This window comes from Phaseolus vulgaris, chromosome 10 (genome assembly GCF_051622355.1).
Source record: "Phaseolus vulgaris cultivar YP4 chromosome 10, ASM5162235v1, whole genome shotgun sequence".
NCBI classification, from domain to species: Eukaryota; Viridiplantae; Streptophyta; class Magnoliopsida; order Fabales; family Fabaceae; genus Phaseolus; species Phaseolus vulgaris.
Genome location: NC_143507.1, coordinates 45,079,203 through 45,107,028, shown reverse-complemented (window position 1 = coordinate 45,107,028; position 27,826 = coordinate 45,079,203). Strand labels below are relative to the sequence as shown.

Here is a 27,826-nt window from a genome sequence, read left to right as displayed (position 1 = left end):
TCTTTGTAAAAAATTTGAGTTACCACACTTTACAAATTTTGTTATCAAAAGGAAGTTGCATTAATTAAAATTTGAGCATATTTAGAGAAACTTGAGATAATTTTGAGCTATGTATTAATAACCAAACTATTGTAGTTTAACTAGAATGCTTTTATTTTCTTTTTCTTTTACTATTTTTGTACAGTTTTTAACTTTCTTTACATAGTATATGTTTGTTATATTTTTTAAACATCACTTACATATTTATATCTATTAAAAATAATATGTAAGTTATTAATGTAATTTTTTTTTACATTACTTTGACAAGTACTTAGACCTCCAATATAAGGGTGATAGCTAAAGTCATAGTCACGATATAAACTTAATATGTCAATTTAATAGTAAGAAAATCTTATAATAATAATAATGTGACATGAGATATTCTACTCTAAGTTTTAGATAAGTATAAATAAAAAAATATTAAAATGTGAGTGCTCTAATTTTTTTTTAGGTGTTTTTTATTGATTTTGAGATTTTAGTAAGATTATTAGTTCTTTATTTTGAGTGGAGCAATTGATTTGATCACTCATTTATATTTATTTTTTTTACTTATAGAAAAAAAAATTTGAAAAAATTTGTAATAAGATTTTAAAACATAATAATTATTTTTTGAGTCTCGTTAAGATTATTTTGAGTTTATACATGATAATATTTACTTTGAGAGAATCTTAAATATTTTTGAAATTGGTTTTTTTAAACATTATAATTGATTGAATACATTGTGTTTGTTCAAGTAGACATTCACATATAACTGATTAGTTTATGTCATAATTAATTATCATAAATGAGATAATTGATTATCTATAACTATAAATATTTGTTGATAATCATATTTTTCCTTTTTATTATGTTTTTGTGTGATAAGTTTTTATCTAATTGTAATGTTATCTTTAAATATTTTTATTTATTTATTATTAAATTATTGTATAAAGATTGAACTATCTTTAAATATTCTTAAAACCGTATCATTAAAACTTATGTTGATTGAAACTGAATATAACTTAAATAAAATTGAACCAGAAAAAAAAAATTCTTCTTTATTAACTTCTTTTCTCTTAGTAACGTATAATTTATTATTTCTTACAAAAGCCTTAATATTAATAAGAAACAAGTTTATTATTTGCCATATATTACTTTAAGTAGATAAAATACTAAATACAAAAAAAAACATAGAAGGAAATAAAATCAAAGTAGATAAAATGTTAAATACCATGTAAGTTTTAATCTTTTAAAGATAAATTCAACTAAATTTTCTTGTTTCCCATGAAAGAAGTTTAATAATCTTGATGGAATATTATAAAATAAGATTTTCTTTTATTATTTATAAATCTTGATTTAATATCACAATTATTTTTTAAATTCAAATTTAATCGAAGCTGGAGAAAATGTTTTTTGCTCTCAAACGCATGCTTTTTTGTGGAAAAGTCAAAGGAGCTAGCGTGTAGAGGAGGACGTTAATCCATCATCCTTTACACGCTTTGTAATGTTACTTTGATCGTTTCACAGTAACGGAGCGCTAATTACTTGAAATTAGTCGCTAATTTTTAATTAATTTTCCATAATTTCTCTCACCGTTTGTTAGTCTCTGAAGGTTAGAATTGGACCAAAACCTCTCCTATAAATATTTATATGTTTGTGATTTGCGAATGATTTGTGTGTGTTTAGCGTGAAAAAGTAGGTTATTACTCATATGTGAGATTGATTGGTTCATTGATTTCGCAATTAACTTTGATGAATTAGGCGGAGAAGACTGAGTTCTCTGGAAGCTCCGATTCGGAGGAGGAGCGGCGGAGGGACGGCTCCTCTCTGGCTCTGCTACTCGTCTTTGCTCCGCCTCTGCTAACTGCCTTTGGTTATAGCTGATGACGGTAGCGTCTCTCTGTTTTCGTAGTTTCTTCTTTCAATTGCTTTCTTCTTTTGTTTATTCGATTATGTTAGTGAATTGGTGGAATAATTTATCGCTGGTGATTCTGATTGAAGACGTTGCTCTGTGCAAGAGTTGAATTGTTTGGAACTTGAATTATTTCAATGGAATGATAGTTTTTGTAATTGATGATGATGATGATGATGATGGAATTGGAATTTCTGGTATGTGTTGAATTGTGTAATGCTTGTTATTTTGAAAATAAATGGAGAGTGTGTGCTGGAGTTGTTTGTAGAGTGCTGTAGATTACCGGGAGGAGGCTGAGGTTTGAGGAATTGATAAGGAAATATATATATATATATATATATATATATATATAACCTATGTCTTCTGTTATTTTTTCTAGAATTTAGTTTCTTGAGATGAATATGACTTTATTAGAGTATAACATGAGAAATCAACAACCTTCCATCCCACAGTTAGCTTTTGACTGAGTCAAGTTGATCTTTGAAGGATTTTTATTTATTTTTTCTGATGAAATTCAATATTTGTCTTAACAAATGAGATACCATTGTGCTATTCTTGGTTTTGGAGTTATCTATTTATCAATTCTGAGCTCTAAGTTTTCAGCATTATATGTAAGTTGTAACATGTGAAGCATTTGTTTGTCTCTTTAACACAAATCGTCCATCTACTCTATATTTGGTCACTCACTTCAACAACTTTACTCAGTTCCTTTAGGAATAAAATTTATCATAATTTTAATGTTTGGTGTGGTGTGGTTTAGATAATTTCTAAATATTCCTGTTTGAGGATATGTCCCGACACAACTGTAAAGTTGCCTTGTGTGATCAGTTAGTCACAGATTTGAATCTAAAATCAACTTTGTATATACAAGGGGAAGAAGGTTGCATACAAAGACCTTCCCTTATCCATTCGTGAAGCAAGAAGCCTTTAAGGGTGCTTGGGTATGTTAGTTTTTTGCAAATATTCCTGTTGTATAGGGTCATGTGACTTGCTGTCTCTTTGGCATTTCCAATCTGGACAAGAAGGTTTCATCTCTTGTTTCTACTGATTTGTATTTTGTCTATGTTTTTCTTTCATAGTCTTCAAATGGAATGTCTTTCTTGCTAAGCTTGAAAAATTTAGATCCCCTTGAAGGACAAGTCTTTTGTTTGGACAATGATTTAGTGAAATTAATACAGGTGACGCGCTACAGCTTTATAGACCTAAGAGTCATCTATCTATCTGTTTTGTGCAGTTCTAGTTCAGAAAAACTGCTGACTTATCTTTATATCACATTGATGCCAAGTTAGTTTGGGAACTATTGAGGCTGGGCACATCTGGACATTAAGCACTTATTCAATAAGTTTCTTTTTATAAGCCTAACTGAAAAGTTCAACCTTGAAATTCACTGAGATTTTGGAAATTGGAGAGATTAAAGATGGCAAAACTTTATGCTTGTAGTTCATTTTTGTGCTTATATGGTATTTGTTACTATCAACCCATAGCAACAATATTATATAATGTCTTTTGTGTGTATATGTACCCCCTTTACATGTTTCCTTATCTGACTTGATTATAGCATTTTGTCTTCAGGTGCTTCAGGTGATTTGAATTTGATGGATTCCAATAATTGGAGACCTAATCAGGGTAATAACCCAACCATGGATACAAACGATTGGAGAGCTCAACTACCACCTGATTCACGCCAAAGAATTGTCAACAAAATGTAAGCTTCAATTTTAACACTGTATTCTTGAGGTTATTTGATTAGTTCTTTTAACTGTTGTGGCATATCAAAGGAAAATTAATAAATAAATAATGAATCCCTGGATTGACAACATTTCCAGAAAGTTTTTTTTGTTTGTCTTATAGAAAGAATTCTATGCAATATTATTATTGTTGTTATTATTATTATTATTATTGTTGTTGTTATTGTTATTATTATTACAAAGTGAACTTTAAGCCTAACTCAACCCCATAAAACCGGTTCATAGGGTTGAGGTTTGTACCCACTTATATACAATGAAATTTCTTTATCTCTAGTCGATGTGGGATCTCCAACAATTATTATTATTATTATTGTTATTGTTATTGTTATTATTATTTTACAATTTACTATACAACTTATTTGGTCTTGGTGTTGCATTGCATAACTTGATAGAATATACCTTTCTGTATCATTAGTGAGCATTTGGTCTGTCCTCTAAATGTGGAGCACTTCTCTTTCATTTATTTTGGAGATTTAGAAAGAGAAGGGAGAGCAATGCTTTGCCGGTTTAATATCTTTGTAACATTTTGGAGCTTTTGGTTGAAGTGCCATTATAATTAAACAAAAGATCTGTCTTGAGTACACTACATCTGGATTTTGTATTTGATTCCTCCATAATGTGCTTTTTTTTTTGTTTCACAATTTTGGTTACAAATAGATATTTAGGTATGTTTGTTTGAAGACATATTGTATTTTCAGGAAATATAAACAGAAGAAATGTGGAAGAATGAAGACGTGATAGGTAGTTATCATAGAAAATAACTTTCATTTTCATGAGAATGTAGAATACCCATATTTCATTATGTGGGAAGAAAGCAAGATTTTTATATTTTATATTCCTGGGAATCCACAATATACGAGAATGAGTTTTCAAAACTTGTACAAAATATGGGAAAGTGATATCCCCTAATTCACTTTCTTGGGAATAATTGGTGATGCCTTGAAACAAACACAACCTTATAGACATTAGGTGAAAGGTTATCGTAGCTAAATCCCTTAATACCTGAGACGATGTTATTAAGACCATCATGGCAACTCATTAATCCTACTCTCTCTCATAGGTTGGGTGTGTGGACTTTTTCTCTGATTTCATCAACTTTTTACAGATAACCGTGTTCTGTCTTTTTAGGATTGGCCGATATTCTTAACATCTCCATCCTTCCATTATCCAATTGTGAAACTATTGTTTTTCTTGGTGTAGAATGGACATATTAAAAAAACATCTTCCTGTTTCTGGTCCTGATGGATTGCATGAACTTCGGAAGATTGCTAAAAGGTTTGAAGAGAAGATTTTTACAGCTGCAACAAGCCAGGTACGTCCATTTTGAAAATTGGGGATCCTCCATTTCTTATGTTGTTACGTATGCAAATATATAAATATGTATGATGAATTATTGATGGTTTGACACAGCACTGGTGTTCTGTCCTTTTTCAGCCTGATTATCTACGGAAAATATCTATGAAGATGCTTGCAATGGAGACTAAATCCCAAAACACCATGGCTAACAATATGCCACCAAATCAAGTTGGCCCAAGCAATAATCCTACAGATCAAGGTTAGCTTTTAATAGCCTTGGTTTGGTGATGATATTATGATGTGGTACCAAGTGTCAAATCCTAATTAATTTATGTATAAGTATTGGGAATAGTGTATTCAGCTCTCCTAAGTTTGGAGAATTTGCAAAGTACAACCAAGATGTATCAATTATCCCATAAGCTTTTGTCAGTACACTAATATATCCTTCTGGTTAACCTATATTAAATCCTGTTCCGGCCGGTTGACCTGGGTCGTCTTTATGCGTGGCTTCGTTCTAACAAGCTAGGGGACCTTCGTTCTGCCACGTCTGTGTACCTGAAAAGGAAGAACAAAGGGGCGCCCTCGCGGCCGTTTGCACTCCGACGATCAAGTCAGTTAGCGAGAAACACCAAAGTAACTAGAAGCTGTATAATAATCTCAACAACTGGAACTCTGTAACTAAACTGTGTAGCCCTAATTGCCTTGTGCTCACAGCTGGGTGTGCCGTCAAGAACAACTAGAGACTACTATTCTGAGTAACTTTATGAAAACTAGGTTAAAACTCATGCAACTGTAAAAACGTACCTCACTAGGGCTTATTCGTGCCCTATATATAGGTGAAAACTAGGGTTTACCTCTGCGCTGCTTGCTATTATCTAGGGTTCCTTGGAGAAAGTCCTTGCGCCGCTATCTTTAGGGTCTTAGCGTATCTGGCCCATGGGCTTCCCTTATCCGGAATGCAATGTACAATCTTATGGCCACTTGGGCTCTAACTTGAGCGCTGTATTTCTCGCGCCATCATACTGTTCGAGTGCCCTAATTAAACACGTGTCATGCATGCAGCCTTCCTTGAAGATCTTTAATGAGCACGTGTGCACTGTCACGTGCCCTTTTGACTTGATCGTTCATTCTGTGCGAAGGGACCCATAGTGCCGCCACCCAACTTAGGGTTATCCCATAGTGTGGGCCCCCTCTCTGTGAAATGTTTACGTCATGCAAGTTGACTCTTCGGGCGATGACTTACTTAGGCGACGTCTTACTTCTGCGCGATGCTTCTCTTGGGCGATGTGCGATGATCCATCTTGGTGGTGACACATCTCGGCGATTATTTATACTGCAGAACGCCGCTTCTACATACGGCGATTATGTTGACTTTGGACCACCTACCTTTCTCTTGTCCACGTCATCACACCCGATGACCTGGTCGGTACACAAGCCCCCCAGTCTTGAGCTGATAACTTGCTTTCAGCGAAAAGACTAAAGCTAGCCCCTGCGGCGTTTTGATGACGTGTCATCCTCCGACCGATTGACGTGACATTTCTGCATCGCCGGCGCAACGTACCCTCAAGGACTCTGACGATGTGATATCCTCTAAGTGAGACAGATGGCACTTTAATTCGTACTTTTATCTCGCGACACGTGGCCCAATCATAAGGCGCTTGCTTTAACGCCCTTTACCACTTCAATCGTGACGCTTGAATCTTGAAAACCCCGCGTCCCAACTTACTGATTCTCTTCTTTCGCATCTTCCTTGCACTATCCATCTTCTTCCCAAAGAGTACGCATAGTCGCCGGTCGCACAGAGGCGATCTTCAACGTGTGCGACCACCGGCAGTATCGTCGCCAAGGTAGAAACCAGGCGATCTGACACCGCTACAAGCAAGACGTCGCCAGCTGTCCCGATGAATCTCGCAAACAACCCTCGTCAGGAAACCCCTCCACATCTCGTAACCCACCTAGGAATCCTGCCATCCTTTCAAACCGGGCTCAGAGGCCTGTGCCCTCCCGTCCTAACCAATCGCAATCAACTCCCCCACAAACTAGTGCCACCGCACGCCCCATTCCTGATTACAAACTGTTGTACTCATGGGCTCCTCCAGCTCTGCTGAACGAGACTTCCTTGATTAACTCTGAGGTCGATATTCTTCGCTTGAGAGATAAGACCCACCTCACATTCCATAAGGAGCATGACGACAAGGTTATTATTCGTCCTTGTCCTCCCGGGGAACCTGTTTGTACTGATAACGATGGCAACGATGGCCACCCTTTCTGCTTTGTTTATGCAACCGTGTTTAAGAAGGTTAAGCTCAGGTTTCCCCTTACTCGCTTTGAGAGGGAGCTTCTGACCGAGCTTGACATTGCCCCTGCTCAGCTGCATCCCAACGGCTGGGCCTTTGTCAGGGCATACCAAATTGTTTGTGCATATCTAGGCCATCCAGCTTCTGTAGACGTGTTCTTATTTCTGTTTGAGGCCAAAAACCCGGGGGACCGCCTATGGGTAAGCTTCAACGGGATTGCTGGGAGATCCATCCTTTCTATCTTCCAACAGTCCTATAAAGATTGGAAGGGTAAGTTCGTTCGCGTTTGCTGTAATGATCAGAGCCCCACACTTCTCGATGGGTTCCCCTTGTACTGGGTTGACAAGGGAAAAAAGGATTCCCAGGATCATTTTCGGAAAGCTAGAAGTCCCGAGAAGATGGGGGAGCTTGATAGAGACTTGTGCAACTTCTGGAAGGAAGTTGCCTCCACCAATACTACCTTACCTACCTCCTCAATCATCAAGTTCGAATTCTATGAGGATCAACTAGACTTTTACATAGGTCCGTCCCTCCACTTCGCCTGGATTTTTCTTCCTGTGCCAAGTCTGTTTTACTTCTTTATCAAATTTGTTAGCATTATGTTGTCATGCGCTTATTCTTGTATTGCTAATTACCTGCATCCGTAACTAGATTGATTTGTGAACATTGATCACTTCATGCAGACACAATGTTGGGGAAAGATCTTATGGCCAGACTGCGTTCCATAGTCAAATGCCACAAACTCGCTGCGGGTTCTCAAACCGTCCCGAACTCTGTAGCGGAAGCCGCCGTCGCTCGAGGCGAGCTTCCTCCCGTGGGCTCATCTTCCCCTATCGCCCCTCCTGCCCCCGCGAGAAAGAAACTGCCACCAAAAAGGGCCAAAAGGAAGAATCCCATAATGGTGTCGGATGAGGAGGACGACGAGAGCACTGAAGATGGACTTATCTGTAAAAGGAACAGGGCAACCATCACCGAGCTACCCGCGAACGAGAGTACGGGCCCAGATTATGCGGAGAATCCCCCCAGCGTCTCTACACCCTTTGAGAGCGCTGGGGATGCTCTACCATCAAACACCTCAGCTGCCGGAGGCGTTCTAGAGCAGACTGCAGATATTCAGTGGTCTCCTCCCCAGCCTGTAGTGGAGCCAGACGTGTCGCCGCCACGTCCTGATGTTCCCCTGGTCGTCCATACTTATGAAGGTGGCGACGAGAACCAACCCCCGACTCCTCTTCCAATCCCTGCCCTTCCATTCCCTGTCGAGGAGGTCTTGAAAGCCCACGCCGCTCACCTTAGCGCTATGACTACCGAGTGCGTAGAGAAACGCCTTTACCAGATGATGGGCGAGGCTTTAAGGGACTCCCTGAGCCAATATGAATCCGAAGCCAGTGTTGCGAAAGACCAAGTCCAACAACTTAAGCGTGATCTTACGATGCGGGGTTTGGAATTTTCGCGGTTAGAGAATGCTCTGAAGGAAGAGTTGCGGAGCGAACGTAAAAACAGCGCTGAACTAAACCAAAAGCTCAACGCCAAACTCTTAAAGGTCACCGAACTCGAGGGCAAACTCGTGCATAAGCAGGAGAAGATAGCGGACCTGGAGGAGACTCTCAAGGCCAAAGGGGTCTACGCGGGTGAGCTCGAGGCCAAGTCAATTGAGAGGGAGGATCTGCTGGGTAAAATCAAAGCTGACATGGATCAAAAGGCCAAGGAACTGAGCGAGAAAGATAAGGAGCTGAGCGAATCTGCAGCAAAGCTTGCCCAGGCGCTTGAGGAGAACGAAAAGCTGAAGAAGCAAAGTGAAGAACTCGACCTCGGCGCCGCAAACGTTCTGACTTCCGGGTTCGGCGCGGCTTTGGAGTAGTTCGCTTGTGCTTACCCCGACCTGGACCTCTCCCAGTTCTCAATTTGTCATGAAGTGATAGACGGCAAAATCGTACCCTCCGATTAACGTTTTCATTTGATGTTTTGTTTAGAAACTTTCTGAAAGACTTAAATATTCGACCTCTGTCTATGTGCAACGAACCTGTTTGCAATGACTTCTTTTATTCGGACCGTGTTAACATATGCACATGGTTTATCTTTTATCTGTTGTGCGATCGCTTGATAATTTGGTGGGCTCTCACTTAACCCAATTAACTTAGCGCAAACTGATGCTTAATTTTCTGGCAATCAACTTATTTTAAACAAACGGTTAGTCTATAGCAATACGAAATTACTTACTGAGCAGTAGGCGAGAGTCATTTTTAGTATCTGAAATCTCACTTGTCTGATCTGCCAAGTGACATGTGCATTTCCAGGTCATCGCCTAAACTGGGCCGGCCTGACTCTGCACTGGGGACTTTCGAACTTGCCTCAATTTGCTTAAGCAAAGAGGTCTTGTATTCTGTTCTTGCCTGAACTCACTCTGAGGTGAGAAGGACTTTATCTTGCCTGAACTCGCTCGACGGCGAGAAGGACTTTATCTGGTGCCTCAACTTGCCCAGGGGCTACCTTTTCCCTGGATGCACTGAGGACTTTTAATCTCATCTGGTACCGGGGCTAGCTATTCATACTTGAGGAGGGGGCGTCCCGAAGGAATCCCTTAACCCCTGCTCAAGGACTAGGCGTCCGGATTTTAACTGGTACCGGGGCTAGCTATTCATACTTGAGGAGGGGGCGTCCCGAAGGAATCCCTTAACCCCTGCTCAAGGACTAGGCGTCCGGATTTTAACTGGTACCGGGGCTAGCTATTCATACTTGAGGAGGGGGCGTCCCGAAGGAATCCTTTAACCCCTGCTCAAGGACTAGGCGTCCGGATTTTAACTGGTACCGGGGCTAGCTATTCATACTTAAGGAGGGGGCGTCCCGAAGGAATCCTTTAACCCCTGCTCAAGGACTAGGCGTCCGGATTTTAACTCATACTGGACATACCTGTCATCTTGCTCTGAACACTCGCCTATAATCGTTCTTGGCGAGTAGGACTTCTTAATCTGTTCTCGCCTAAACTCGTTCTAGGCGAGTAGGACTTCTGATATGTTCTCGCCTATACTCGCTCTAGGCGAGTAGGACTTCAAACTTAACTTTCACCTCCGATTGCTGGGTGGTGATGAGGACTTAAAAACCTAACTTGCGCCTTCAATCGCCGAGTGGCGATGAGGACTTAAAAACCTAACTTGCGCCTTCAATCACCGAGTGGCGATGAGGACTTAAAAACCTAACTTGCGCCTTCAATCACCGAGTGGCGATGAGGACTTAAAAACCTAACTTGTGCCTTCAATCGCCGAGTGGCGATGAGGACTTAAAAACTTAACTTGTGCCTTCAATCGCCGAGTGGCGATGAGGACTTAAAACTTGACTTTTACCTCCGATCGCCAACTGGCAATGAGGGCTTAAGACTTCATACTAGTGCTTCCAATCACCAAGCGGTGATGGGGAGTAAAAAACTTTACGCATGCGATTTGAATCTGCCCTAAATTACACAAGGACGACCAAGTCTTTTGTTTCCGAATTTAAAATGATAACCATGCAAACTCAACAACTGGGAAAACTTGATAAACTCGAACCTTTCTTTATTGGGTGGCCTCATTAAAAAACCCTTTTTAGGGAAAAAGAGTGCCACCTTGAAAAAACTGTTTTCACTTAACTGTTCGAGTTAACCGCTACTTACAATGCTTCAACTGTAATAAAACTTGAGGTGAGTAGCGTTCCAAGTGCGTGGAATCGCCCCTCCCTCCAGTGTTTCCAAACGGTAGGCGCCGTTCCCAAGTGCTTCAGTTATTCTAAACGGTCCCGTCCATTTGGGTGATAATTTATTCTGCATCTCATACAGGTGGGCTTTCCTCATTACCAGGTCGCCATCTCTGAACTGTCTTGGCTTTGTCTTAGAATTGTACTTGCGCTCGACTCTTCTCTTTATTGCTTCAGCCTTTACCCTTGCCTCCTCCCTGACCTCATCCAACAAATCTAAGTTCATCCTCCTTTCTGCATTGGAGTCTTCTGCCACGAAGTTCTGGAATCTCGGCGAGCTTTCCTGGATTTCAATTGGGATCATCGCATCGCACCCGTACACCAAGCTAAACGGGGTTTCGTGGGTTCCTGACTGTTCAGTGGTATGATATGCCCATATTATATGGGGGACTTCCTCAGCCCAAGATCCTTTGGCCTTCTCCAATCTCCTCTTCAAACCTCTTAGTAAAACCCGATTAGCCGACTCCACCTGCCCATTCGTCTGTGGGTGTTCTACAGAAGCGAACACCTGTTGAGTCCCAACATCCTCGCACAGCTTCTTCAGCAGGTGACTTGCGAACTGAGTCCCGTTATCCGATACCAAACGCTTGGGCACACCGAAACGACACACAATATTCTTCCATACGAAATTCTGAACTTTGTGCGCAGTGATCTAGGCTACTGGTTCTGCTTCAATCCACTTCGTGAAGTATTCGACTGCCACAACCAAATACTTCATCTGCCTAATTGCCAGTGGGAAGGGTCCCAAGATGTCGATTCCCCATGTGTGGAAAGGCCAGGGACTGTAGATTGATTTTAACTCTTCCGGAGGGGCCTTGTGCCAATCGGCGTGCTCCTGGCACTGCTTGCAACGTTAGGCATATCTCTTGCAGTCTTCCCTCATTGTCGGCCAATAATAACCTGCACGGATGGTTCTTGTCGCCAAGGCTCGACCTCCGATGTGACTCCCGCAAATCCCCTCATGGAGCTCGGCCATAATTCTCGCGCACCTCTCTCCATGCACACATACTAAAAGGGGGTGTGTGAACCCAAACCTGTACAACTCGCCATCGATGAGGGTGAACTTGCTGGAGTTCTTTTTTACCTTCCTTGCTTCCGTCGGGTCCATTAGGAGTACGCCATCTGCCATGTATCGCTGGTATGGCGTTATCCATGTGTCCGGCTCGTGGACGGCGCAAATTTGTGTCATCTTTATTTCTCCCACTGGGTGCGCTCTAACCCTTGGCGTCCTCAAGGTCTCCTGAGATAGAGACTTATGACCCCTTGCTATCCCTTCCCTTGACTTGCAGACTTGGAGAACTTGGTGGTCCGCCACGAACGCTCGAGGTGTCTTCAGGGTTTCTTGTATGACGGTCCTCTGCCTGCCCCCCTTGCCTGAACTGGCGAGCTTTGCTAGCAAGTCAGCTCGGGCGTTCTGCTCTCTTGGCACATGCACTACTTCGAACGAAACAAAAGACTTCCTCAACTCCTGCACATACTCCAGATAAGCTGTCATCTGCGGATCTTTAGCCTGGAACTCGCCAGTTACCTGGCCTGTGATTAGCAATGAATCGCTCTTGGCTAACAGCACCCTTGCTCCCATCTCTTTTGCCAACAAGACACCAGCGATCAAAGCCTCATATTCCGCTTGGTTGTTGCTGGCTTTAAAGGCAAACTTTAGGGACTGTTCTATCAACACGCCGTTGGGTCCTTCCAGAATTATCCCGGCCCCGCTGCCCAACTGGTTAGAGGACCCATCCACTGAGAGTACCCAACGAAAACCTTCTCCGGCGTTTTGCACCGTTTCAGAAGATAGTTCGACCATGAAGTCAGCGAAGATTTGTCCCTTGATCGGTCCCCGGGGCTCATACTTGATGTCGAACTCCGACAACTCTACCGCCCATTTTACCATTCTTCCAACCACATCCGGTTTCTTTAGAACCTTCTGGATAGGTAAATCGGTCATCACCAACACTGTAAAACTCTGGAAGTAATGGCGCAACCTCCTCGCCGAAAACACTACTGCCAGTGCTGCTTTCTCCAAAGCCTGATATCTCACTTCTGGGCCCTGCAACACCTTGCTGACAAAATAAACGGGTTTCTGAATTTGATGTTGGTCCTGGACGAGTACCGCACTCAGCGCCTTCTCGGTTACGGCGAAGTATAACCTGAGGGGCGCTCCCACTTGCGGTTTGCACAGAACCGGCGGGCTCGCCAAGTACTCTTTGAGTTTTACGAAAGCCTTTTCACACTCCTTCGTCCAGACAAACCTATTGTTCCTTTTCAAGCACTGGAAATATGGGTGACCCCTCTCTCCACTGGCAGAGACAAATCGCGACAGGGCGGCCATCCGACCCATGAGCTGCTGCACCTCCTTAACCGTAGCAGGGCTCCTCATCGCCAAAATGGTTGCGCATTTGTCAGGGTTTGCTTCGATCCCTCTTTCAGTCAAGAGAAAACCTAAGAACTTTCCCGCTTCCACACCAAAAATGCACTTCTTCGGGTTCAGCTTCAGTTTGTATTTGGCTATTGTAGCGAACAGCTCCTCCAAGTCGGCTATATGCTGGTTTCTTTCTAGCGATGTTACGACCATATCGTCAACGTAAGCTTGCACGTTTCTCCCGAGCATGGGTGCAAGCACTTTATCCATCAGTCTCTGGTACGTGGCTCCCGCGTTCTTCAGCCCAAAAGGCATCACCTTGTAGCAATAGCACGACTTCTCTGTCATGAAGACAGTTTTTTCCTCGTCCATGGGGTGCATCTTAATTTGGTTGTACCCCGAGAACGCGTCTAAGAAACTCAACAATTTACACCCTGCCGCGCTGTCCACTAGGGCGTCTATACTTGGCAAAGGATAGGAATCCTTTGGACATGCTTTATTCAGATCTGTGAAGTCGACACACATTCGCCATTTCCCATTGCTCTTCTTTACCAATACAACATTGGCGAGCCATTCCGGATACTGTATCTCCTTGATGTGGCCCGCCTCGAGGAGTTTTTGCGATTCATCTCTGATCGCCTGTCTCCTTTCTTCATTGAATTTTCTTCTTCTTTGTCGGACTGGTCTGACTTGAGGGTCCATTGCTAGACGATGACATAAGAAATCGGGGTCGATTCCTGGCATATCCGAGGCAGACCACGCGAACGCGTCCAGATGCCTGCCTATCACCTTGACGATCTGTTCCTGTGTCTCACCGTCTAAAGTTTTTCCCAACTTAAAAGTTTTGCCGCCGATCTCCCTCTCGAGCCAATCCCCGACTGGGCGAGGCCTCCTCTCACTAGCGAGCAATGCTCTCACAATGCTTGACTCCCTGGCGACTTCCGGGCAGCTTTCCTCTTCCTCTACCCCAGCGCTGCTCTCAGGCTTCGGCTCGACATCTTCCATGGTTACGTCGCCCTTGGCGGCTGCTTCCAATGCCACATCCATACCCACATCGCCCTCGGCAGCCCCCTCTGACGCTGCATCCATAGCCCGCCGGCTTTCCTGCGCATTCCCCGCACCAAAAGGTGGTGTTGTGGTCACCTGGCACACTGATCGCCTGTTCTTGAGGCTGTTTTCGTAACATCTCTTTGCCTCTTCTTGGTCAGATCGGATGGTGACGATCACCCCTTCCATCGAAGGTAATTTGACCTTCATGTGCTTTGTGGAGGGTACAGCTCCTATCCTATTGAGTGTTGGCCTTCCCAATAGGATATTATATGCTGAGGGGGCGTTCACGACAAGGTATTTGATTTTCTCTGTGCGCGAAGCGGCCCCATCTGTGAACGTTGTCCTTAACTCAATGTATCCCCTGACTTCGACTTGATCACCCGCAAAACTGTATAAGCAGCCCCCGTATGGCCTCAACTGGTCTGTAGATAGTTGTAGCCTTTCGAAGGTCGGCCAGAACATCACGTCTGCCGAGCTCCCTTGATCGACCAAGACCCGGTGAACCGTTCTTCCTGCCGTGACGAGCGAGATCACAATGGGATCGTTGTCATGCGGCACAACATCCCTGAGGTCTCCCTTAATGAACGTGATGTCCACATCGGGCGAATGGTCCTCAAAAACTTCCACTGACATTATGGACCTCGCATACCTCTTACGCTGCGACGCCGTACACCCGCCACCCGAGAACCCACCAGCTATGGTGTGGATTTCACCGAGAACGGGCGCCTCGTGCTGCTGCCCCTCACTGCCCCCCGGTTGCGAGCCTGACGGTCGTCCCGCCTGTTTCTCCATCAAGTAATCCTTCAGGAAACCATTTTTCACGAGCTCATCCAACTGGTAGCCAAGCGCCAGACAGTTGTTAATATGGTGCCCGAATGCTTCGTGGAATTCGCACCATGACTCCTTGCGAGGCCCCAGCACCTTGTCAGCTTTAATCGGCGGCCTCAACCTGTCAGTTATGCTGGGTATCGCAATCAGGTCTTTGAGTTCCATCAGGAAGTTGTGCCTCGGCGGCTTGTTTGCTTCTCTCCCTTCCTCTACTCGACTCTTAGGTTGGGTCCTTCGTGGCTCGTAAGCGCGTTTCCTGTCAAAGTGTTTCCTTTCTGTGATGGCTTGGTGAACCCGAACAGGTTGCGTGCGTATCTGTGCCTTGGGGCGTGCTGGCACAGTGGTTGCGCATTTCTCGTACGTTTCACCTTCCGAGGCAATGTGTTCTACCGCTTGTCGCCTTATCTCGGCGAAGGTTTTGGGGCGACTGCGGTTGAGCGTTTTACTGAAAGATCCGGGACGCACCCCCTTCTTGAATGCGTATACAATCATGGGTTCCTCCTTGGTGCCTACTTTCACTACCTGTGCCCCAAAGCGGCTTATGTACTCTTTTAGGGTTTCGCCTTGGGACTGCTTGACGTCGAAAAGATCGTACACTGGGGCGGGAGTTCTGTTGGCTAGGTACTGTTCTCTAAATAGTTGTGAAAGCTGGGCGAAGGACGTGACGTGGCCCTCTGGGAGGCTGATGAACCAGTCCATGGCCATCCCTGTCAGGGTGCTCATGAAAAGCTTGCACCTAACGGCGTCTGAACCACCTATCAGCAACATCTGTGTGTGGAACGCTGTGAGGTGCGCTTCGGGATCCTCCATCCCCGTGAAGGTCGCTTTGGGTCCTGTGAACGTATTGGGAATTGCCGTCTCCAAGATTGCCTGCGAAAATGGTGTTGTGAATTCCCTGGGTGGGGATGCAGCCTCTGGTTCATCTCTGCCACGCCATCTATGACGTAACTCCTCGTTGGTGCGGTGGAGTTCCTCGCTTCTTGCTTGAGAGGCTGTCAGGTCCGCCTGCATGCGTTCCTGTTCTACTTTCGAGGCTGCCACTGCGTCTTGTAGCCCGTGCACCATGCCCATGAGCTGTTGCAGGGTCATCTCTTCACTTCTAGCGCGTGCTGGTCGGGTGGTCATGGTTCTCTGGGGATCCTCTCGACTTATCTAAGTGTTGGAACCTGGAACTGAAAGCTTGTGTGGTGGAACCGATGTTTATATCGGCCCCACGGTGGGCGCCAGATGTTCCGGCCGGTTGACCTGGGTCGTCTTTATGCGTGGCTTCGTTCTAACAAGCTAGGGGACCTTCGTTCTGCCACGTCTGTGTGTACCTGAAAAGGAAGAACAAAGGGGCGCCCTCGCGGCCGTTTGCACTCCGACGATCAAGTCAGCTAGCGAGAAACACCAAAGTAACTAGAAGCTGTATAATAATCTCAACAACTGGAACTCTGTAACTAAACTGTGTAGCCCTAATTGCCTTGTGCTCATAGCTGGGTGTGCCGTCAAGAACAACTAGAGACTACTATTCTGAGTAACTTTATGAAAACTAGGTTAAAACTCATGCAACTGTAAAAACGTACCTCACTAGGGCTTATTCGTGCCCTATATATAGGTGAAAACTAGGGTTTACCTCTGCGCTGCTTGCTATTATCTAGGGTTCCTTGGAGAAAGTCCTTGCGCCGCTATCTTTAGGGTCTTAGCGTATCTGGCCCATGGGCTTCCCTTATCCGGAATGCAATGTACAATCTTATGGCCACTTGGGCTCTAACTTGAGCGCTGTATTTCTCGCGCCATCATACTGTTCGAGTGCCCTAATTAAACACGTGTCATGCATGCAGCCTTCCTTGAAGATCTTTAATGAGCACGTGTGCACTGTCACGTGCCCTTTTGACTTGATCGTTCATTCTGTGCGAAGGGACCCACAGTGCCGCCACCCAACTTAGGGTTATCCCATCGTGTGGGCCCCCTCTCTGTGAAATGTTTACGTCATGCAAGTTGACTCTTCGGGCGATGACTTACTTAGGCGACGTCTTACTTCTGCGCGATGCTTCTCTTGGGCGATGTGCGATGATCCATCTTGGTGGTGACACATCTCGGCGATTATTTATACTGCAGAACGCCGCTTCTACATACGGCGATTATGTTGACTTTGGACCACCTACCTTTCTCTTGTCCACGTCATCACACCCGATGACCTGGTCGGTACAAATCCTTAACAGAGGTGCCATGCAGCAAATTTGGAGCTCTCCATAAATTCTTCTTCTCCAACTTACAAAAAATTACATCATACAAAGTTTGCTAGCAAAACATTAGTGACCAATATGGTCTGCTTGTCAATTTTGTGTGACTTGCTGGAGGATCTTCATCTCCTTGTCAATAATTCTCCACTTCTCTGAGAGAGTAAAATCCTCTTTCTCTTTCTAGACCCTTAACCCAACCTAGCACAGTGCTCCTACTCAAGCATACCAGAAAGTGACAACAGGTTGCAACCAATGCCACCACCTTGTGTCACTGAAGAAATGTATCAACAAATACAAATGATCACCCAAAAAGTTAAAAAGCAAGTAATAATAACAAAATTTTGCTGCAACGTGATGTTTTAGCAGTGACAAATTGTAGAGATTCAAGGGAAGTGGAAGATAATACTTGATAAATCAGCTGGATGATGAGAAAAGTTAAACTTAACTTGACTTTATAATTTGGATTGATCAGTGTGGAAAAAAATGCCCCCATTTAGTTATTTATTTCTTTTCAAATTTTGTATTACTTTAATTATGGAAATTACTGAAATTAGATAAAAATTAAAATTAATATAGTAAATTACAGAGATAGATGGTTGAGATTTTGCCACATGGCATTTCTGTTAAATATTAATGGAACTTATACAAGTAACTATTGGAGTGGTAGTTAAAGTTTAAGAACTAATTGGGATAACTTTAAATTTCATGCTGTTACTTTACAAATGCCCCAAAGTTTAGGGAGCCAAATACACTTAAGCCTTATATATTTGATTAATTTTTGTCATTCTTGTTCTTTTAGTAATTATTCTGATTTTATTATCTGATCATCTCTGCAAGCTGATGCTATTGAGACTATACAATATCCTTTGCTTGAAATATAAAAAACAAATTAAGTTGACTTTATTGGCCATTCATAATATCTGTGTAGTTTGTCTCCTTGTTCTTTGTCTTCTTATATATCTTTCTTGTGAATGTTTATGTTAACCTTTTCCACGTGTTATTAAATTCCTAACATATTGATGTTATATTGTTATCAATATGTTTTACTTCTCACCCAGCAAATAAATTTTTTCATAGGACTTGTTTTGCAGCCTCAAATTCACAATCTTGGGCAACAACATTCTATTCCCTTGCCTGGTCAGATGCAGACACATCAACAGCTTCTATCTCAAAATGTTCAAAATAATGTTGCATCTCAACCTAACCTTCCACCTGTATCTAGTCTAGCCCAGACTACCAGCCAAAATATTGTCCAGAACTCTAACATACAGAACTTACCTGGGCCAAATTCAGTTGGAAGCACCATTAGCCAAAATTCAAACTTACAGAGTATGTTTCCTGGTTCTCAGAGATCAATGCCAGGAAGGCAGCAGGTTGTTCCCCCACAACAACAGCTGCAATCACAGAATCCACAGCAATTTCTTTACCACCAGCAGTTTTTGAAGCAGAAGCTCCAGCTACAATCTCAGATGCAGCAGCAACAACAGCAAAGCCTTATGCAACCAAATCAATTGCAATCTTCTCAGCAGTCTACTAATATTCAGCAGTCAATGCAGTCCATGCCTCAGCAACATTCACAAGTTATGAGGCATCAACAACAACAGACTTCTATTGTACATCAGCAACAAACACCAGGCACTCAACAGACAATCTTACCTACACAACAGCAACAACTTATGGGACCTCAGTCAAATACCACAAACATGCAGCATGCACAGATGCTTGGGCAACAGAACAATGTTGGTGATGTACAGCAGCCTCAGAGGATGCTTTCACAACAAAGTAATCTTACAAGCATGCAACAGAGGCAACAACAGTTAATAAATCAGCAAAACAACCCAGCAAATGTACATCAACAACAATTGGGAAATAATGGCCCTGGGTTACAGCAGCAACATTTGCTTGGACCCGACTCTGGCAATGCAGACATGCACACAAGTCATCACTCTGCACACATGCTGCAACATCCAAAGGTTCCAATGCAGCAACAATCACAACAAAATACATCAAATCTGTTGCTACCTCATTCACAGCAGTCACAGCCACTGGGTTCACAACAGCAATTAATGCCTCAGATTCACACTCAGTCTACACAGTTGCAACAACAATTGGGTTTGCAGCAGCAGCAGCAGCCAAATCCCTCACTCCGAGATATGCAGCAAAGAATCCAAGCATCAGGGTCCTTACTTCAACAACAAAATGTTCTTGATCAACAAAAACAGTTGTATCAATCTCAAAGAAATCTTCCAGAAACATCAGCAAGTATGTACTTACACTTATGTATTGCTCCTTGTCATTAATAAAGCTTCCTTTATTAATAAATTCAAATACAACTCCTTATTTTCTGATCATTGTATGCTCATGCATCTTTCATTCCATACCTATTGCAGCTTCTCTGGATTCTACAACACAGTCTGCACAACCAAGTGGGAATGATTGGCAAGAAGAAGTTTACCAGAAGGTACAATGTTTCTTATCACAATTTAGTATGAAACAAAAGGAAAAGGAATTGATTAAAATTGAGAATTTATTACGAAATACAAATTTGAGGGCAAAATCAAGAATTTAAAAGAGAATGCAACATAATTAAGATAAAATTTATCGTCAGAAAACTTCCGATTGATTTAATCTCTTACTTTGTACTCTTTTGGTTTTCTTTGAAGGTAAATTAACCTACACTCCCTCTCAAAATATGAAGATGTATCTAATTGAATTGACCCCTACTCTCATAGTGGCTATGTTCAATAAAGAGATATCACAAAGATAATAACAATAAAAGAAAAATCAAGAGGAGAAACCAAAAGAAATAATAGAGAATTCAATTAAAGATAATAGTCATTAAGGGCTAAGCATCAGTCCTATTATTCACACCTAGCCATGACCAATCTTCCCAGAGAAGAATAAATTGTATCAAACAGAGAAAGTGTAGTCAATCCTCTTAAGTTCAATTATGCTAACCTGGCACAAAAGGTTTTTATTTAAAGCATATGGGCTCAACAACATTAGGCCCACCCTATAGAAAGCAAAATAAGGCGATAAAAGTTTGCTTAAGCGTGCATAAATGTGTATATTTCAACATTTACCAATTATAATCTCTTTCGATTCAAAAATGTACCTGCATACATATAAAACACCAAAAGACGTAATTTGCTTGATAAAAGAGTAAAAACATTAAAATATACAAAATAAAGGTTTAAACTATAAAACACCCAAAGCCGTAATTTGCTCAATAAAAGAGTAAAAACAAATAAAAATATGCAAGGTAAAGGTTTAAACTATGTAATATGCGTAAATAAAATAATATTAAATAATGGACTAAAATGCAACACATCATTCATACTGGTAGAGTATTTCAAAAGTAAGGTACTCTAGTCCGAGTTATTTTTTTTTTCAGTCCTATACACTTCCTCTAACCCCATCTCATGAACTAAAACTGGAACCTTTCTACGGTATTGAACCCACGAAACTGAACCAATATAGAACATAGCCAGCACTTCAACATTTATGTACCAAAGACCATGAAAGCCTGAACTGGTCCAACAACAAGTGTTTGAAGTGGGTTTGGCGTTAGATCTTTCTTTGAACAATTGTGATCTTGACCCAAATGACTTGCCAAGTTCCTTGATTGACGACATGGAAAAGCAGAATGTAAAATGTTGTTCAAGGTTGAGTGTCTTGCTAAGTTTAACCTATGGCAAAAAGGATTTGTAAGCTATTGTGTTTAAAGATCATACTTGATGTTCTTAAAATATGAAACTTATATAAAGTTGTTTGGTGATAACAAGTCAGCCATCATTAGTATTGCAGACAACTTAATTCTTTATGACAGAATAAAGCACATAAAGATAGACACTTCGTCAAGAAGGAGCTAGATAATGATCTTACAGTTATAGCATATATAGGGTCTCAATTTCCATTAGTACTGATTGAGAGACTTCCCACAAAGCACTTCCAATAACTCACTAGAAGATTATGAATTATAGATATCCATTCACTAGCTTGAGGGAAAGTGTTGTGTTGCATAACTAGCTCATTTATTGTTTCCTTGGAAACCAGGTTAGCTTTATTAGAATCAGTATATATATATATATATATATATATATATATATATATATATTAATCATAAATAGCAGTAGTACTGTAATCAATTCGAAAATAATGTTTAGATTTTTTTTCTTTCGAGTTTTAGTTTTATGTCAAGTGAGTTTTCTTTTGTCACTACCTTTTTTTATCATTTTAGTTGTTGCACCAGCCTGCCATTAAGAAAGACTCTTTGCAATTATTGATTCTATATTTATAAGTGCAAACTAGTGTTATTTTTTAGAGATTTTAATTTAAGCACAAAATTATTTATGATGCCCTACAAAAGGGGGGAAAGGAAACTTCTCTCTTAGTGTCAATCAATAGTGATACTGATTTTATTTGCATGAGAAATCTCAAAGTTGCTGATATTTTAATTATTTGATTTGATTTTTTTATTTCAATCTACAGCTCCAAGCCATGAAAGAAAGTTATTTGCCGGATATGAATGAAATGTACCAAAAAATTGCTAATAAACTTCAGCAGGTATATTTATACTTATTTGCTTATAATTTACAGTGATGTAGGGATTAGAATAAAAAAATATTTATTCCTAATTAATATTTCAATGGGAGGGTATTGATTCTTCTAAAATCTTAATTGGTGGCATGAGGACTCTTGTCACAATTTATTTATATGTATTTGTTTTTCCTCTAGTTGATCCTACATTTGCTTCCCTTTATCAGCATGATTCTCTTCTCCAACCATCGAAATCAGATCAGATTGATAAGCTGAGGGCATATAAAATGATGTTGGAGCGTATGATGGCACTCGTACAGATTCCCAAGAGCAACATTTTGCCTCATTTCAAGGAAAAACTGGGATCATATGAGAAGCAGATTATAAATCTCATAACAAATAGACCCAGGAAAGGCATGTCTTCTGTGCAGGTAGGACAGATTCCCCAGAATCATATGTCCTCCATGCAACAGCCCCAATCCCAAGTTACGCAATTACAGTCTCATGAAAATCAAATGAACTCTCAACTGCAGTCAACAAATTTACAAGGTTCTGTGTCAACCATGCAGCAGAATAATGTTGCAAGCTCTCAGCACAATCCTTTGTCTGGTGTATCAGCAGGACAACAGAGTATGATGAATTCTATGCAACCTGGAACTAATTTAGATTCTGGACAAGGAAATTCTATGAACTCCCTTCAACATGTACCAATGAACTCCATCCAGCAAACTACTGTTAGTACTCCTCAACAACAGACTAACATTAATTCTTTGCAATCACAAGGTGGGGCAAATGTCAGTCAACCAAATTCCCTTCAGTCAGGTTCCAGTGCACTTCAACACCAACTGAAACATCAGCAGGAACAGCAGATGCTGCAGAATCAGCAATTCAAACAATATCAGCACCGACAAATGATGCAGAGGCAGCTCCTTCAGCAGCAGCAACTACACCATCCAGCAAAGCCACAGCTATCTGCACAATTGCAAACACATCAAATGTCCCAGCTTCACCAAATGAATGATATAAATGACATAAAAATGCGACAAGGAATGGGGGTTAAGCCAGGGGTCTTTCAACAACATCTTACATCAGGTCAACACTCAGCATATTCCCATCAACAGCTGAAACAAGGGAATGCATTTCCTGTTTCTTCACCCCAACACCTTCCGGCTGCATCTCCTCAAATTCAGCAACATTCATCTCCCAAAGTTGAACAACAAAATCATCTCCCGTCTAAAACTAAAGTTGCAACTCCTCTGCAATCTTCTAATTCTCCCTTTGTGGGACCTACCCCTTCACCTCCTTTGGCTCCATCTCCTATGCCAGGAGAATCTGAGAAGCCCGTTCCCTGTGTTTCTTCAATATCAAATGGTGCAAATATTGGACATCAACAAACAGGGGGTGCAGTAGCACCAGCTCAATCCCTTGCCATTGGGACTCCTGGGATTTCAGCGTCTCCTTTATTGGCAGAATTCAGTGGTCCAGATGGTGGGCATGGTAATGCTTTAGCTGCCACTTCTGGGAAGTCAACTGTTACAGAGCAGCCTCTTGAACGCCTAATTAATGTGGTCAGTATTGAAGCTTATCTGATGCGGGACGATGTATACTTATACTCTACATTTTAACCGGATTTGAAAAATTAAAGTGTGAAAGGTTCCCTTAATTATTTTACTGCTATGCTTGGAATTATAAATGACAAATTTATGTCTAATTCATGATTCTAGGTAAAATCAATGTCATATAAAGCATTAAGTTCGGCAGTCAGTGATATTGGTTCAGTTGTCAGCATGAATGATAGAATAGCAGGATCAGCTCCAGGTAATGGATCCAGAGCAGCTGTTGGTGAGGATTTGGTTTCCATGACTAATTGTCGCCTTCAGGCTAGAAATTTCATTACCCAAGATGGTACCAATGGAATTAAGAGGATGAAACGTTACACGAGTGCTATACCCTTGAATGGTGTATTATCTGCTGGTAGCGTGAATGATAGCATCAAGCAGTTAACTGCTTCAGAGGCTTCTGATCTGGAGTCAACTGCAACATCCAGTGTCAAGAAACAGAAGATCGAGGTAATAAATTATGTTTTTGACTGTTGTATTTTAGTTTATAAATGGCATCATTTGCTTTTGATTATCTTTGTTCCCTGGCTGGACTAGAGATTTAGAAATGTATTTGTTTGTACTCATGGATTATTGATGCATTGAATCTACATTAATCCTTCACATTTTTTATTTAATATACTAACTTTCTCTACTGAAGTTTACGATTATGTTACTTGTATAAAGTTCAAGTGCTTGTGAAAACCTGAAGTGAAAAGAAAATAACGGTCAGTTGCATTTAGAAGAATGTGCAGAGTTATATTTTCATTTTCTCATATACATATTGGACGTAGAACTTGGAATTCATTTAGGCTATAATTTAAAATGCACTAGTGATTTCCAGCTAACCACATGAACCAAATTACAGATTTTGACCCTGATTTTCAAACTCACCTTACATTAGTAGCACGACATAAGGGAAGGTAGGGGATGGGAGTTGAAGTGGAACAAGGGGACAAAAAGGAAAATTGTGATCTAATAAATCAATTTACATGATGTATACTTTTATTCTAAAGAAGATCAAGTCATTTGCATCCATTAGTATCTTAAACATGCAGGGAGTGGGAAAAAACTTGCGGCTGTTCTTTTGTATTTGCATGATTAGTCAGAGATTTGAGACAATTATTACTAAATTAGAAATATTATTTTGTTTTATTTGGACTATTTAAATAAGTAAAACAGCCTGTTGGATTTAAAGATCCACTTTGTGGGATTGTTTATACAGAACAAATGATGTTATGTAATTGGGTTCTATCAAAAACCAATTTTCAATCAATCTGTTTAGAGTAAGTTATTTTACTTTCTAATGTTTTGCTCAATTTTTTTCTGTCTTTCACTCTACTCATTCATGTGTTCCATTTTTTACCTACCTTACATGGCAAAACCTTCTCTGGTTTGTCAACTTCTCCTCAGTAGGTGTTACTCCAACTTTCTCCCAAAACATACACTCCTAGTCCTAATCTTATATCAAATGTTGCAAAGTAATGTAGAAATTACTAATTAGTTAAATAACAAACAAGCAAGATAAAAGAATTATAGCCGTAATTGCACGACATTAAGAAATGATTTAGTGGTGAGGCTGATGCATGTTTGACTACTTTGTCGCGTGTTTACTATTTATCTACCCTGTTTGGTAACAATGAACAAGTATGGCATAAACTTAGTAGAAGTAGAACCAATTGTTGGTGTGAATAGCTCACTTATGTACATTATTGAAGTTGTTAATGCAGCATGTGGGATTCTATTAAATTCATCATATTAAAATCTGTGTTTCATTAGAGCATGATGGTTCATCAGATAATATGTTTTAAAAGACTTGTAAACACCGTGGTTACTAAAAATGGATCCTAACCTCCAAAAGACTTATCAAGTTATTACTTTCTAGAAACCACATAATTTCTGGATTTTATGTATAGTTAAAGTGTAATTTATCTGCCGTATTGGTATTTTATTTCTGATATGGAAGACTTATTGGTAGGTTAACCATGCCCTTTTGGAAGAAATAAGGGAGATTAATCACAAACTTATCGACACAGTAGTAGACATTAGCAATGTTGATCCAACACCTGCTGTTGCTGCTGCTGAAGGAGCAGAAGGAATCCTTGTCAAATGCTCTTTCATTGCTGTGGCTCTCAGCCCTAGCTTAAAATCCCAATATGCTTCAGCGCAGATGGTGGGTTCCCACTTCTGAGATCTAGCAATTACAACAATTTTAAGCCTTCTTTTTATTAATTTATTTGTTCATTTGCTTTCTTAGCCTTATTTGAATTTCTTACTGTACAGTCACCTATTCAGCCCCTGCGTTTACTAGTTCCTGCAAATTATCCTAATTGTTCTCCTATATTCCTAGACAAATTTCCAGTTGAATCCAGGTGAGATTTTGAGCAGCTTTTTGGTATCTCTTTTGTTATAACTTTTTGTGTCACTTCAATGTTCAAACAAATTTAGGGGCTATATATGATCTAAGAGTCGTTCGTTTTACATTATTTATTGAAATAGTGGATAACTATGGACCTTCCCTTGTCCCTGAATTTTGAGAGCAGTGTAAAAGCCCTCAAACAAAAATTATGTATTTTGCTCCAAGCAACAATGATGATGATACATAGGAGTTTTGCTTTACCGTGACTGGTTTTAGTTATTTATGCACGGACCCTTTGTATGATTATATCATACTAAGCATTTAAAGCTGACCGAATGCTTGGTATGATATTAGGGTTAAAAATGGAGGTGAAAATTCATGGATTTTTTTATAAAGTTATAATTAAAGCTCATCCATCAATATTTGTACTCCCAATTTTAACCTCGAAAACCAAATTGAGCCTGATAATAACTCTTTTTAATATTTTCAGCATCTAAATGTTTTTATTGATGTACCAGACCACATCTCTATTCTACTTTTGTGCTACTCAACCACCACCTCTTATGCATTAATATTATTAAGCTATCATTTACTGTATATAGTAAATATAAATCCAGCTCATTGCACGGAATCCAGAAATTCTATGGCTTAGACATTGTTGAAATTATTTGCCAGGTTCCTTTTGAATTGTGTTTGAGCCAGTAATTTTGAATGTCGACTATTATATTTGTTCATGTAGTTTTCCTTGTTTTTTCCCCTCCTCCAGTATTTATTTTGCTCTTATGGATCAAAATCCTTAAATAGTTCATTGTTGTGAAGAAAAAAAAACGTATACAATAACTAAAAGCCTGTTTGTGTTTCATTATGATTTGATACATATCTGATAGAAAAAGAATGATTAATTTAGAAAGGAACTCTGCCTCTAATATCATCTTCTACTGCTGAAAACATTGATTTTTCTCTTTAAAAACCGTGTGCAATTATCGAGCATGGTAAATGGCAAGAGAAGTTTCGCCTTTAGTAAATATGGAGCTGATGAAGGAAAGTCTAATGTGCTCATGAGACTTGGTAATTTTAACCTAGGTGCTCTCTGGAATGTTTGTTTTCCTTTCTAAATAACGATGATCTACAAAATACTTGCCTCGCCTTTCACCTTCTCCGTGGTTTATCTCATGTTTGATGGGAAACCTGTTCTTAATGCATCTGTCTTCTATTGTTACAGTAAGGAGAACGAAGATCTTTCAGCGAAGACAAAGGCAAAGTTTAGCATATCTTTGCGCAGTTTATCACAACCTATGTCACTTGGGGATATAGCAAGGACTTGGGATGTTTGTGCTCGCAGTGTTATTTCTGAGCATGCCCAACAGAGTGGGGGAGGAAGCTTCAGCTCCAAGTATGGAACTTGGGAGAATTGCTTGACCACAAACTAAGGTTCCCTATTCTTCCATGCAGACCTTTTTGTTTCTGCCCACAAGTTGCTGTCAAACATTCTGTTTCTATTTATGTGTAATAATTAATTGTGGATAATATAGATAAAAGCCTAGTTATGAAATAGCCACACCATGGGGTTTTCTCATTATGTATATACTTTTTTTCATTTCTCTAGGTAATAATCATGATATAAAGTATAATCGTAAATGAAGCGGAATGTTGTTCCAATAATTGCTTTCCTTTTCTGTTTGAGTTAGTTAGCTTTATTATGGCTAAATTTTGATGAGTTGAATTTGATTTTTCTACAAGCAATAGACCTTAGTTTTTGCTTTTAATTCCTTTCATGTATTAATCATTCCAGTAATGCTATATACAGTATCTGTTCCTAATTATTAGAAATGTGGTTGGTTATTAATTGAAATTGATTAAACCTACGTTGAACG

General features: G+C 40.7%; 1 protein-coding gene across 8 annotated transcripts; it reads left to right on the top strand.

Moving 5' to 3' along the window:
• The first annotated feature begins 1,389 nt into the window (after positions 1-1,389).
• LOC137819158 (mediator of RNA polymerase II transcription subunit 15a) lies at positions 1,390-27,614 on the top strand. 8 transcript variants are annotated; one of them, XM_068622923.2, is made up of 13 exons: positions 1,390-1,630; positions 1,780-1,907; positions 3,489-3,635; positions 4,879-4,990; positions 5,113-5,233; positions 18,534-19,718; positions 19,847-19,917; positions 21,948-22,022; positions 22,223-23,563; positions 23,720-24,064; positions 25,572-25,766; positions 25,877-25,965; positions 27,175-27,614. In XM_068622923.2, exons 3-13 carry the CDS (start codon positions 3,526-3,528, stop codon positions 27,380-27,382), a joined length of 3,852 nt encoding a protein of 1,283 aa, XP_068479024.1. In that variant the 5' UTR covers positions 1,390-1,630; positions 1,780-1,907; positions 3,489-3,525; the 3' UTR covers positions 27,383-27,614. The 8 variants fall into 8 exon arrangements, with proteins under 8 accessions (XP_068479024.1, XP_068479023.1, XP_068479027.1 ...); XM_068622922.1 differs by having other exon boundaries at positions 1,396-1,630; positions 3,503-3,635; XM_068622926.1 differs by having other exon boundaries at positions 1,434-1,630; positions 3,503-3,635; positions 18,548-19,718.
• The last annotated feature ends 212 nt before the right edge of the window (positions 27,615-27,826 follow it).